Source organism: Elephas maximus, chromosome 3 (assembly GCF_024166365.1).
Source record: "Elephas maximus indicus isolate mEleMax1 chromosome 3, mEleMax1 primary haplotype, whole genome shotgun sequence".
Classification (NCBI taxonomy): Eukaryota; Metazoa; Chordata; class Mammalia; order Proboscidea; family Elephantidae; genus Elephas; species Elephas maximus.
In genome coordinates, this window is record NC_064821.1 from 69,653,227 (window position 1) to 69,664,916 (window position 11,690).

General features: G+C 54.8%; 1 protein-coding gene across 8 annotated transcripts in view; it reads left to right on the top strand.

Annotated features, from left to right (window-relative positions):
* Nucleotides 1–1,403: 1,403 nt before the first annotated feature.
* Nucleotides 1,404–11,690, top strand: part of PTPRU (protein tyrosine phosphatase receptor type U) — a 98,727-nt gene continuing 88,440 nt past the window's right edge. For 3 of the 8 annotated variants that reach the window (XM_049878488.1, XM_049878493.1, XM_049878492.1), the window contains exon 1: nt 1,404–1,616. In XM_049878488.1, coding sequence (XP_049734445.1) covers nt 1,541–1,616 — 76 coding nt within the window. In that variant the 5' untranslated portion in view covers nt 1,404–1,540. The remainder of the gene's footprint in view (nt 1,617–11,690) is intronic. The other 5 variants (XM_049878487.1, XM_049878490.1, XM_049878494.1 and 2 more) reach the window with 2 other exon arrangements.

The window sequence follows — 11,690 nt, forward strand, 5'->3', positions numbered from 1 at the left end:
ATGTAAGCCTCATGAGGGCAGGGGCCGTTTCTATATTCATTCATTCGTCTATTCATTTATTCATTCAACTTACTGAGCAGCACCTACGTGCCAGATACAAGGCACCAGAATACAAGACCATGTCCTTGCCCTTAGGGGGTTCACACTCTAGAGGCAGAGACAAATAATAAACATGCCACATAGTAGATGCTCTGTTTACATCTAATAGTCCCTTCTCCCTCACTGACTTTTTTTCGTATACCCCTTATCACTGTGTCGAATAGCACAGACTCTGCTTTTATTTCGGTCATTTACTGTCTTCCCACCAGAATGTAAGCTCTATGAGGGTAGAGTTTTTTGTGTGTTTTATATCTCAACCCTGGCTCGTAGTAACTGTTGAGTAAACGAATCAGTATCCAGTGAAAGTTTGTTGACTGAATGGGCTTCCAGATGGGCGCCAGGTCTCAGCTCTGAGTCACTGCAAGCCAGATGGCCCTGCTTCAAATCCTGGTGCTTCCCTACATTAACTCATAACCTTGGGAAAGTCACTTCCTCTCTTTGGGCCTCAGTTTCCTCAACTGTGTAATGGGGATAATAACGCTATATACCTAACAGGGTTATGGTGAGGATTAAATGACTACATGTGGGCGAATCACATAGAAGGTGCCTGGCCTTGCATGTAAGAACTGGAGAGTTTAAAGGCTGTTGTACAAAAGCTTATACTGGGTAAACCAAAAACCAAGCCCACTGCCGTGGAGTAGGTTCCGACTCATAGTGACCCTCTAGGACAGAGTAGAACTGCCCTACAGAGTTTCCAAGGAGCACTTGGTAGATTCGAACTACTGACCTTTTGTTTAGGAGCCTAACTCTTAACCACTAGCCACCAGGGTTTCATTATAATGGGTAGAGGTTCAAATATACTCACCGTGGGGAGCCAGATGGGAGAAGAAGTAGGACAGTAAGAGCGAGGGAGGCAGCCTTCACACCATGAAAGGAAGAACTTTATAAATGCCAACGTCTTCAAAGACTCAGTGTTCACATCTGGTAGGGCACGCAACGCCAGATCCTTGAAGGGCTGTGCGAACGCGCATTTGGAGGGGCCAAGGTGGAAGGGATTCAAGTATTATATGGCACAGAGAGGCCGTTCGTTGTTCCTGGTTCACTGTCCTGAGAGCGCCAACTAGAAGCAGGTGTGTACAGTGAGGGTAGTCGTCGGAGAATATCAGTGCCCAGTCAGTGTAGAGACCAGTGCGTGTCTAGATCAGGACGCAAGATCTCTAGGCAGGGGTGCGGGAGTGGGGGAAGGGAGCGCCCGAACCCGCGGGCGGCCAGACGGGGCAGCAGTGCGCCCAGCAGCCAGCAGGGGGCGTTGCGAGACCGCGGAACGCTCGGCCGGGCCTGACGTCAGCGCCCCGCTCGCTCCGGCTCCCGCTCTGGACTCGGCGCCAGTCCCGCTCCGCGCCGCGCCGCGCAGCTCCGCTCGGCTCCGGCTCGCCTCGGGCTCGGCTTGGGCTCTGGTGGCGGCGCCCCCCGCGCCGGGCCCCGAGGCAGGCGGCGGCGCATGATGGCTCGCGCCCAGGCGCTGGTCCTGGCGCTCACCTTCCAGCTCTGCGCGCCGGAGACCGAGACTCCAGCAGGTAAGCGAGCGGCGGTCGGACCAAGCTTGCCCCTCCGAGCCCTCCGGGCCCGTGGCGTAGCTTGGAAGAAAGTGTGAGTGTGGGGTGACTGGGCGTTACGAATGTGCTCCCTGTGTGTGTCTGAGTGTTGGCTGTGCGATCGTGTGCTCAGGATGTGTGGCTGCAAATGTTGTGTGTCCGTGAGTTATGTGTGCAAGAAAAGGTGCTGTGTGTTGTGTGACTACGAGTATGTTCTCGTGAATGTGTGCATCGAGGTATTGGGTGTGCGCTGAGTGTCTTGTGTGTCTTCCAGTGTGTAGTGTTTGTGAGGCCAAGTGGGTTGTGGGTGCATCTGAGTTTCGTTGTGTGACTGGAGTTGTATCTGCAAATGTGTTGGATTTGTTTGCGTTTTGTCTACCATAGTGGGAGTGCTGTTTGTTGTGTGTCTGAGAATGTGTTGTGTATTTGTGTTGCGTGTGTGGCCGAGAGTACGCTGTATTTTGCCCGAGTGTGGGTCAGGGAATGTGTGTGTGGTGTGTGTGCTTGTGGGATACGTGTACGTATGTGAAGGTGTAGGAACCAGTCCGGAACGTGTGTCCGTGTGCTGTGTGCGCGATGTGTACGTATGAGAGTGTCTGGGTGTGTGGTGTGCACCGCCGGGGGCTGCGTGGGTCCGAGTGAATGTCAAGTGTGCCGGGAATGCGTGTGTAGGAGCGTGTCTGGAACGGATGTGAGTGTGTTAGTGTGTCCGTGCGTGCTGGCTGCGTGTCCAGGAATGTTGTGTGTGCGCGCCTGGGCCGGGGTTGTGTGTGCCGGGGCCCGGGGCCGCCCGAGGGGGCGGTGCTAGGGTGTGTGTGTGTGTGTGCGCGTGTGTGGCCACGCGGGGCCGGAACAAGTTGTCGCGGTGGCGCCCCCCGCCCGGTCGGGCGGGGCCTGAGGCTCCAGAGAGGCTTGGGGGCCCGCGGCCGCCGACTCCGACATGTCGGGCTGTTTTGTTGTTTCACAAGTTCGGAGCGGCGCTGGCGGGCGGCGGATCCGAGCCGCGCCGGGGCCGCGGGGCTGCCCGGGCCGGCGGCTGGGGGGCCTGGCTGGGGCCCCGGCGGGGGCGGGGGCGGCCGGGCCGGCGAGCGCTCCTGCGGTGGCCGGGCCGCGCTGCGCCGAGGGCGGTGGCGGGGGTTGTGCCGGGGCGGGGCTGCGACGTCGGGGCGCGCGAGGGCCTGGGTCTTGGTTGCCGGACGGCGCCTCCTCTCGTGTGCGCCCAGGGCGCCGCGGACCGCCGGGGTCTCCGGGGACACTCCCTGGGTCGACTCTGCAACTTTGTGCGGCCTCCAGCCGGCGTGGACCGCCGTGTGTGTACGTGTGTGTGTGAGAGAGTGCGTGAGTGTGTGTGTGCGCGCGTGTGTCTCCGCGCTTCTGTCTGCTGTTATCGCGCTGTCTCTGGGTGTTTCCGAGTCTGGTGTCCTGTGGAGTGTGTATGTACGTGTGTGTGAGATCGTCTATCTCAATGTGTGTATCCGGAGCGTGCGTTGTGAACCGTGGGTCTGAGTGTGTGTGTGTGTCTAACCTCGTCCCCCGAGAAAAACCCCACGTGACCGCGGATCCCGGAGCTTTGCCTCTCCAGCCGAGTGCCGTCCTACCCCTCCCCTGGGGCAGGGATGGTCTCCTCCTCCCGGGGCCTCAGCACCCCCTCCTCCTTGTTGGGCGGCTCAAGCCCAGGACCCAGGCGCCGGGTAACGGGGAGACGCCCGGGGCGGGGATCCGAGCTGAGCCCTGGGGAGGCTCCTCCCGGCCGCCGGCCTCCGAGAACTGGCCTCCCCAGGATAGAGTTCGCGGCCCGGTCGCCCCCTCAGGCCTCTCGGCCAGAGCTCTCTGGGCTTCTCCGAACGCCCCTGCCGCTGACTCCGCGCTCGGGGTCCAGCTTTAGCTTTGACCTCGCGGTGCAGGAGAGACGCCCAAGGCGACGTCCCTCCTGTCCCCGCCTACCACTCCTCCGCTGCAACTGTACCCCTCCCCCACCCTAGTTCAAACCCACTGGGCGCTCTATGCTTCCCCCCACCCCCCAGCATCATCGTTATTCGGAGGACCCTCTCATGCCCCGAACTCCTGCCAGCAGGGGGAAACTGTCAAGAACTAAGGTTTGGGACTGAGACCTTCTTGAGGCCTCAGTTTCCTCCTATGCTTCTGGGGTAGTAATAACGGTGTATGGCACTTGGCAGATTGTAAAGCAAGGCTTGCTTGTGAGAGTAAGGGAACAAAAGGCGGGTTTAAGGGCTATTACAGAGCTCTGGAGGCTGTGATTTGAGGCCAGAGGGACCTGGGTTCAAAATCTGCCTCTGCCACTTGCTGTCTGTGATCTCAGGCAAAACCACTTCACTTCTAAGCCTGTTTACTCATCTGCAAAACTCGAGTGGCCCGCTGTGGGTAGAGTTCCTGGTACTCTTGTAGCTTGGTATAAGAGTGTAATTCAGAAGCCAAGCCCTTAACAGAAGGGGGGGGGTCACCCCCTACCCCAATCTGAGTAGTCAGCCCAGCTTCTGCATGCCCTCTGGGTCTTGTGAAGTCTCTCAACCATGCAAACTTGGCAGTAATTATTCTGTTGTGTTCTAGCTCATTTTGTCCTTCCGGTGGCTGGAGTTGTGAACGGCAGGAATGAGGGAGAGGCTGCCCAGTGGTTTCAGGTTGGGCAATAATGGCTTGTCTGGGCAGCCTTCCCTTCTCACTGTGGCTGGGGGAGGGGACTCAGTGGACATCAGTGACAGTGGCCATGGCCGGGGAGGGGGGGTTGGAGAGGGCACTGAGCTCCTGGGCAGCCTTCTGCCCAGCTCCCGGGTCAGGGAAAATCCAGAATGGGTACCCCACTTGCTTGGGGCACACCACCATCCTTCCATTCTTTCATCAATAAGCTGGGCTTGTAGGGTGACTTGGGTTTGCAGGCCTCGGTTAGCCAGAGTTGCAGGGGGTGTTTTGTGCCCCTCTTCCTCCTTCTACCTCCTTCCCTGCCAAGTTGCCCTCCCTGCATTCAGATGCATCCTCTCCTTGTGTCTTTCTCAGGGCCTCTTTCAACTTTCCCATTCTCTCTCTCCATCCCCAGCCACCTCTCACCTGCAGGAAGGCCTCAGTCTCTTCCCTCCATCCCTCTCTCCACAGTGCCCAGGATCTTCCTAAAACTCATGGTTTAAAGCATTCAGAATCCTTCAAGGGTTCTCCATTGCCTTCTGGGCCAAGTCCCTCCCCCTTGGCCCAGCCACCTGCTCTAGCCCCTGCCTGCCTGTCCAGCCCCAACAACTCTGCCACTTGCCTTTTGCATCTTGTGATTCACTTACCAACGGCTCCCTAAATGCCTGTTAACCACCATCTCTCTGGGTCTTTGCAAAAGCTGTGCTTTCTCCCCAGGATTCCCTAACTCCACCTCTTTGCCTGACAAACTCCTGCTCCTCATTCGGGTCTCAGTTTAGACTTAACCTCCTCCCTGAAGCCTTCCCTGGTTACTCTGTCCTGGAGTGGGGGTGGGCGGGTTGCTGATTGAATTTTTACATAGCATTGTAATTATTGTGGAACCCTGGTGGCTCAGTGGTTAAGATCTCACTGCTAACCAAAAGGTTGGCAGTTTGAATCTGCCAGCCACTCCTTGGAAACCCTATGGGGCAGTTCTACTCTGTTATATAAGGTCTCTATGAGTTGAAATTGACTCCAAGGCAATGGGTGTGTGTGTGTGTGTGCTTGTAATTATTGTAACGACAGTTTATTGTTCCTGTTTCCCTCACCTGTCTGTGAGATCACTGGGGGCAGGGATGGGATATTTAGTTCACTTCTGAATCCTTAGTGAAGGCAGAAGGCCTGGCCTGCACAGTGCTGAGTAAATATATGTGGCTTTAAAGAATGGCTGGAGTGGAGTGGGTCAAGTTCAGAGCTGGAGTCCCCAGAAGGGGGCGCACTGACTCCACTGGAGGTAGGGATTAAGAAAATAGGTTTTTCCTTCAGGAATCTGGAAAATTCTGCTGGAGGGATGGTGTTCTGTTGTGAAAAGGCCATGTAGAGGGTGTCATCTGGGAGCTGTGAGTTGGGGAAGTGAAGGCCCTAACTGGCAGAGAGGGAAGGAAGCGGATCTCCTGCCTGCCAGCCCCTCTACCCAGGTCCCGCACTGCCTCCCACTGTCCTCCAGCCCCTCCCCCTGCAGCTGGCCTGGCCATCCAGCCAGCAGCCCCAGCCCCAGCCCTTTGTGTTGGAGGCCTCGGCAGTTGGTAAGGCAGCATCAGTCCCAACTGTCAGTCTGGGTGTCTGGAGAGGGGGTGGAGGGATGGAGGGCTTTGCATTCAAAGGGGAGGAGGGCTTCCTGGCAGACCTCCTGGCTTCTCAGTCTCAGATCTTGGGGTGGGCCAGTGGGGTCACAGCTTCTGTCTCAGCTGCTTGTGAGCTGGAGGGCAGGGAGAGAGGTACCTGTAGCTGGCCACAACAGGGCCTGACCAGCCTCTGTTAGAGTGTGTGTGGGTATGGCCCTGGCATCTGGGTGGTCACAGTGGGGTGTGTGTGTGTGTGTGTGTGTGTGTGTGTGTGATTGTAGCTTGGGGCACAGGACACATGTGTGGCCTGTCAGGTGTCCAGCCATCTGATTACTCAGGTGTGCTGGGATCTGAGTCTGGGTGGGGAGGTAACCAGCTGCTTTGATGACTGGGTAACCTGATATTAGGGTGCCTGGGTACCCAAGTGTTGAATTCCTGGGGTTTGAGTGCAGAACTGTTTTGGTAGACGGTGTCTCAGATTTGATGTGTTGGTGTCCTAGTATCAGGATGTGGGAGGTTCAGAGTGTTCAAACATAAGGACATCCCAGCATCTCTGGGTCTGGAGGTGGGCGTATCCTGGTGTCTGGTAGTCCTCAAGTTAATGGGAGTTCAAGTGCTGGAGTGTCTCTGTGTTGAGTCTAGGTTTGGGCTGTCCGGATCTCTGGGTGTCTGGACATCTGAGGGTAGGGATATCTATGCATCCAGGAATGAGGTGTCCATGTGTTGGAAGGGAGCATCCATGTGTTTGTGAGTCTGGATGTTGGTGTATCTATTTGTATATTTAGGTGTGGAGGTGCCCTGATGTCTTCTGTGGGGTGTCTTTGTATCCAGGAATGGGGTGCATGGGTTGGGTGGAGAGTATCCTAGTGACTCTGCCCCGGTATTGACCAGGAACCAGGGCTGTGCCAGCTCAGCCTCTGCCACCCTCTTCCTTGGGGCTTGCCTTCTGATCTCCCTTGAGGGCCCAAAGCCAGGAGTCTCTGGAGGAGACTGCAATGGTTCTTTTTCTCCATGGTTAGAACCACAGAGGAAAGGCTAGTCAGTCTAGAGCTGTGTTAGCCAATAGAACTTTCTACAATGATGGGAATGTTCTGTACCAAACCACTGCCGTTGAGGTGAATTCGACTCATAGCGGCCCTATATGATAGAGTAGAGCTGCCCCATAGGGTTTCCCAGGCTGTAAATCTTTACAGATGCAGATTGCTACATCTTTCTCCTATGGACCCACTAACCTTTTGATTAGCAGCCAAGTGTTTTAACCACTGCACCAGCAGGGTCCCTTTTTTCTACACCAGCACCCTATAATACAGTGGCCACTTAGCCACATGTGGCTAATTAAATCTAAATTACTTAAAATAAAAATTTTATTCCTCAGTTGCACTAGCCAGATTTCAAGTCTTCAATAGTCACACATGGCCAATGGCTACCATATTGGACAGCGCAGGTGGAGCACATTTCCATCATCACAGGAAGGTGTGTTGACAGTGCTGGTCTAGGCGTGTGAGACCTGCATCATCTTTAGTGAGGCCTGGCCACCACAGGGATTAGAATTGGTTTGGATGGGCCATCACTCACTGCCATTGAAAAGGGTTTTGTTGAATCCATGTCCTTTTCTCCCCAGCTCCATTATTTGCTGCCTGGACTATTGCAATAGCTCTCTCCTTTGTCTCCATTCTGCCTTCAGCCTCTTACTCTCCAATCCTTCCATTGCCCAGTGACTAGAATGACCTTTCTAAGAAAGACATAGGATACTGCCACTCCCTTGTGTCCAACTGAAGCCTCCCAGCACCCAAGGAATACAACCCAAACCCTGACATGGCATCTGAGTTCTTGTATGATCCAGCCCTTGCCTTCTACCGTAGCCTCATGTTATGCCTCTCCTCCCTTGCACCCCACTCCTCCTCACCCACCTCCTGATCCAGGATCACCAGATGATTTGCTGGTCCCAGAACCTGCCATGCCCTTTCCTGCCTCTGAACCTCTGCACATCCCAATCCTTTTGCTGAGATTGCCCCCAACTCCTCTCACCTGTGGAGGTCTGCCTACTTCTCAGCCCTTAGAGCCCAGCACTGATGTCACTTTCCCAGTGAAGTCTTCCCAGAACCCTCTGGGCACAGTTGGTCAGATGTCTCCCATAATGTACATATGGCAGTGTGCATATGTGTACACCGAGGGCTCCCTGAAGGCTGGGCTGGGTCTTGGTCATCTCTGTGCCTCCAGGGCCTTGTACCTGGCGGATGCACACTAAGCATGGGCCTTGGTGTGAACCCAGATGTGTAGGCAAAGCTGGGATGGGGTGGAACTGAGGGCAGCCATGGGTGGGGCTGGTTTGCTCCCTTGGCTGGCTCTGGGCAGCAGCTGCCATTGCCTGCAGGATGGCTGGGGGAGAACCAGAAGAAGCTGTTACGGGATGACCCAAGAGTTCTTGGCAGGGTGCAGAACTCCAGCACACAGTGCTAAATCTGAAGGGTTGAGGAGAAAGGGGCTTTATGGGGGCTGCTTGAGGTTTTGGAGTTTGAGGGCAGAAGCTGGGGGAGCAATTGGAATGGGGGAATTGGGAAGGAATGTGGTGGGGATATTGGATGGGCAAGGTCACAGCTGGAGACAGGGTGACAGCTGGGGGATGGGAGCCACATGGGGGGCAGGAGATAACTGGGGATGAAGATATATCTGGGGGATGGGAATATCCGGAGGTTGGGGACAATGAAGGATGAAGGAACAGCTGTGGGGTGGGGACAACTGGGGTTTTGGGGGATAGCTGGAGGACAAAGGGACAGCTGGTATGGGGGAACACCTGGGGGCTGGGGACAGCTGGGGGATGAAGGTGACAACTGGGAGGTTTCAGAAACCTATTTGGACAGGATAGGTGGGTCTCAGCTGAGACAGTGGGAAATACATCACTCAGAATGTATGCACGTGTGTATGTGTGTGTGCACATGTATGTATATGTGCACCCTTGTGGTTGTGCACATGTGTAAATATATCTTTATACCTAGAGTGTGCTGGTTAAGAGCATGGACCTGTGAGCCAGACCACCTGGGTTCTAATCCTGGCTCCACAGCTTACTAGTCATGTAACACTTGGCCAAATTACTTAACCGCTCTGGGCTTCAGTTTTCTTATTTGTGAAATGGGGATAATAACAGGGTTGTCGTGAGCTTATATTGTATATATACGCATATATAGTTTAGAACAGGTCCTGCATATAATTAGCACTGTATAAATTTTAACTATTGTGTATGTATGTGTGTGGTAAGGAACTCTGGTAGTGCAGTGGTTAAGCACTCAGCTTGCTAATTGATGGATCAGCAGTTTGAACCCAGGTGGTAGTCTAGATCCATAAAGATTTACAGCCTAGGAAACCGTATGGGGCAGTTCTACTTGACTTGATGACAACTGACTTGGTTTTTCAGTTTATGTGTGTGATGTATGTGTACGTGCCTCCTGTGTGCTCAGAAAACTTTGTTCTTGGCTTCTGATGAAGTCCAGGTCTGGGAGCGGTGATGATGGGGCTGGGGTGACTAGCCATGTTGGTTGAGTCTGGCTCCCCTTATACACCCTCTCCCTTGTTCAACTCACTCCCTGCCCACTCTGTGCCAGAGCCTGATCCCATAGGTCTTCCTCTCTGTCTTCTCTGTCCTGCCCTACACTCTCCTGCCCTGGGCTGGGGGCCAGGGGATGTGCTTTAATTGTCCAAAGCTTTTCAGCAGAATCTGACTTCATTCTTTGCCTGCCAGTGAGCTGGGGCCCTGCTCAGATATAAATACCTGGATAATGTGCTCAGTTCTGGGCTGCCTGTCCTGAGGGTGGCAGCGGCTTCATGCTGTGCCCTTGCAGAGTCACTGGGTGGAAGACGCTGGGCGTGAGGGGCAGAATGATGGGAAACCCACAAGCAGACAAGGCCTCAGGCCCCAACCTGTGGGGTGAGCCAGCCCAGCCTGGCAGAGCTGAAGGCACAGTTTTCCAGTGGCGTGGGCTCCTCTTCCCTCCAGTGTATCACTGGGAGGCATCTGCAACCCTCCCGGCTATGTTTGACGTGCTGCTCTGGACTGCCCTGGATGTGTGCGCTCTGGGGTGGCTGGACCCAGGACTTCATGACGGGACCACTGCATTGCATGCTTGCCGTGCACTGCATCTCAGCTGTACTCTGATGACTGCATTGGGATTCTCCATTGCACTGGGTGTGTGGGCTCGTCTGAGTTTCTGAACACTCCACCTCTGCCTTGTCCCATTGTACTTACGTCCGTCCTGCATTTGTACTGCCATTTGTACCTTTGCAGCAGTCTTCTATGCTGTTATTAGTCTGCTGGATGGCAGCAATACATTGGGAAGGTGGACTCTCCCAGATTCTGGACAGAGCCCCTGCACACTGCACCACTGCCCGAGACTAACACATGCCTTTCTATGGTCACCTGGTATGTTTGCATCATAGAGCGTTTCTGTCCCACACTGCAGTTCCTCGCTGGGCAGTCTATATTGCATTGGGCATATGGACTCTCTTGGGTTTGGGGCATGGCTCCTCACACTGCACCACTGCACTGTACCAACAGATGGCATTCCACCACAATGTTTCATCGTTGTGTTACGTGGTGTCCCTCCACTGCATTGTATTACTCCAGCGGGTGTCTGCAGTGCACTGGGCACGTGGACTTGCCTGAGTTTCTGGGCACAGCCCCTCTGCATTCTGCCTTTGCACTGCCAGCACAGTGCAGCTTTGCCTTAACATAGCACTTCTGTTCCAATGCTTCATTGCACTGCATTGAGTCTGGACCTTCTCTGGACCCAGTGCTTTACACTGCACCACTGCTCTTGGAACACTGCCTCCTGTGGCATCTCGGCCTTTCACTGTATTACCACTGGGGTGCTGGCTTGTGTCCTTCCCAGGTTTCTGTTGGAAGTGCCAGCTAAACAACACCTCTGCATGAGCACCCTACTGCAGCGCACCTCCACTCCACATTGCACGCTGTTCAGGGAATCTCTACCTACACTGCAGCTTCGGACCACCCTCTTGACCTGAGATTTGGAGGGCAGCCCCTTTGTGCAGTATCCCAGCACTGCATCTGTGCACTGTCCTAGATTACTGCCATGGGCCTCTATAGCACACCTGTGCTGCCACATACCTGCTCAGTGTTGGGTTGTATGCACTCTGCTGGATTTCAAGACCTAGAGCCTTTGCCTGGAATCCGCTGTTCCACACTGCATCTTCACTGCACTCCATTTTGTGCCACTTTCTACCGCCGTTCCTTGGGACTGCATTGAGTTTGTAATCCACACTGGGTTTCCACACCCAGCAGTTCCCTCTGTACCCCACTGATCCTTCCCCTTCCCTGTATCCCTGTATGCTCTGCAGGCCTACACTGGGCACGTTCTTTCAGTGCACCCTCTTCTATATGCCTGGCCCTGTGCTGGTGTCAGGAGAGGGAGAAGAGCTAGTAGGCTTGAACTTACCACCTTGGCATTCCTCCACACGCCTACCGTGTATAACTGCACGCCTGCCCCGGGTACCACTAATGGCACTGCACTGCATTGCACTGGTATGCGGTGCCTCTATGCAACTCCGGGTTGTGCCCACTTCTGTGATGTGTCATGGCACTGACCACTTTGGCCATACTTTGCTAGACGTCTGCCTGGGATCTGTGGACACGGTGTGCTCTGCTCTCCGGTGTTGTATAACCCTGTGCAGTGAGGGGCGGCTACAATGCAGGGAGCCTGTGCACCCAGACACGCTAACATGGCACTACGTAACCTCTATTCTCCATGATACCTTTATAAAGTACAGCTCTTCCCACTGCACAGGGCCACGCACAGCCCTCTGC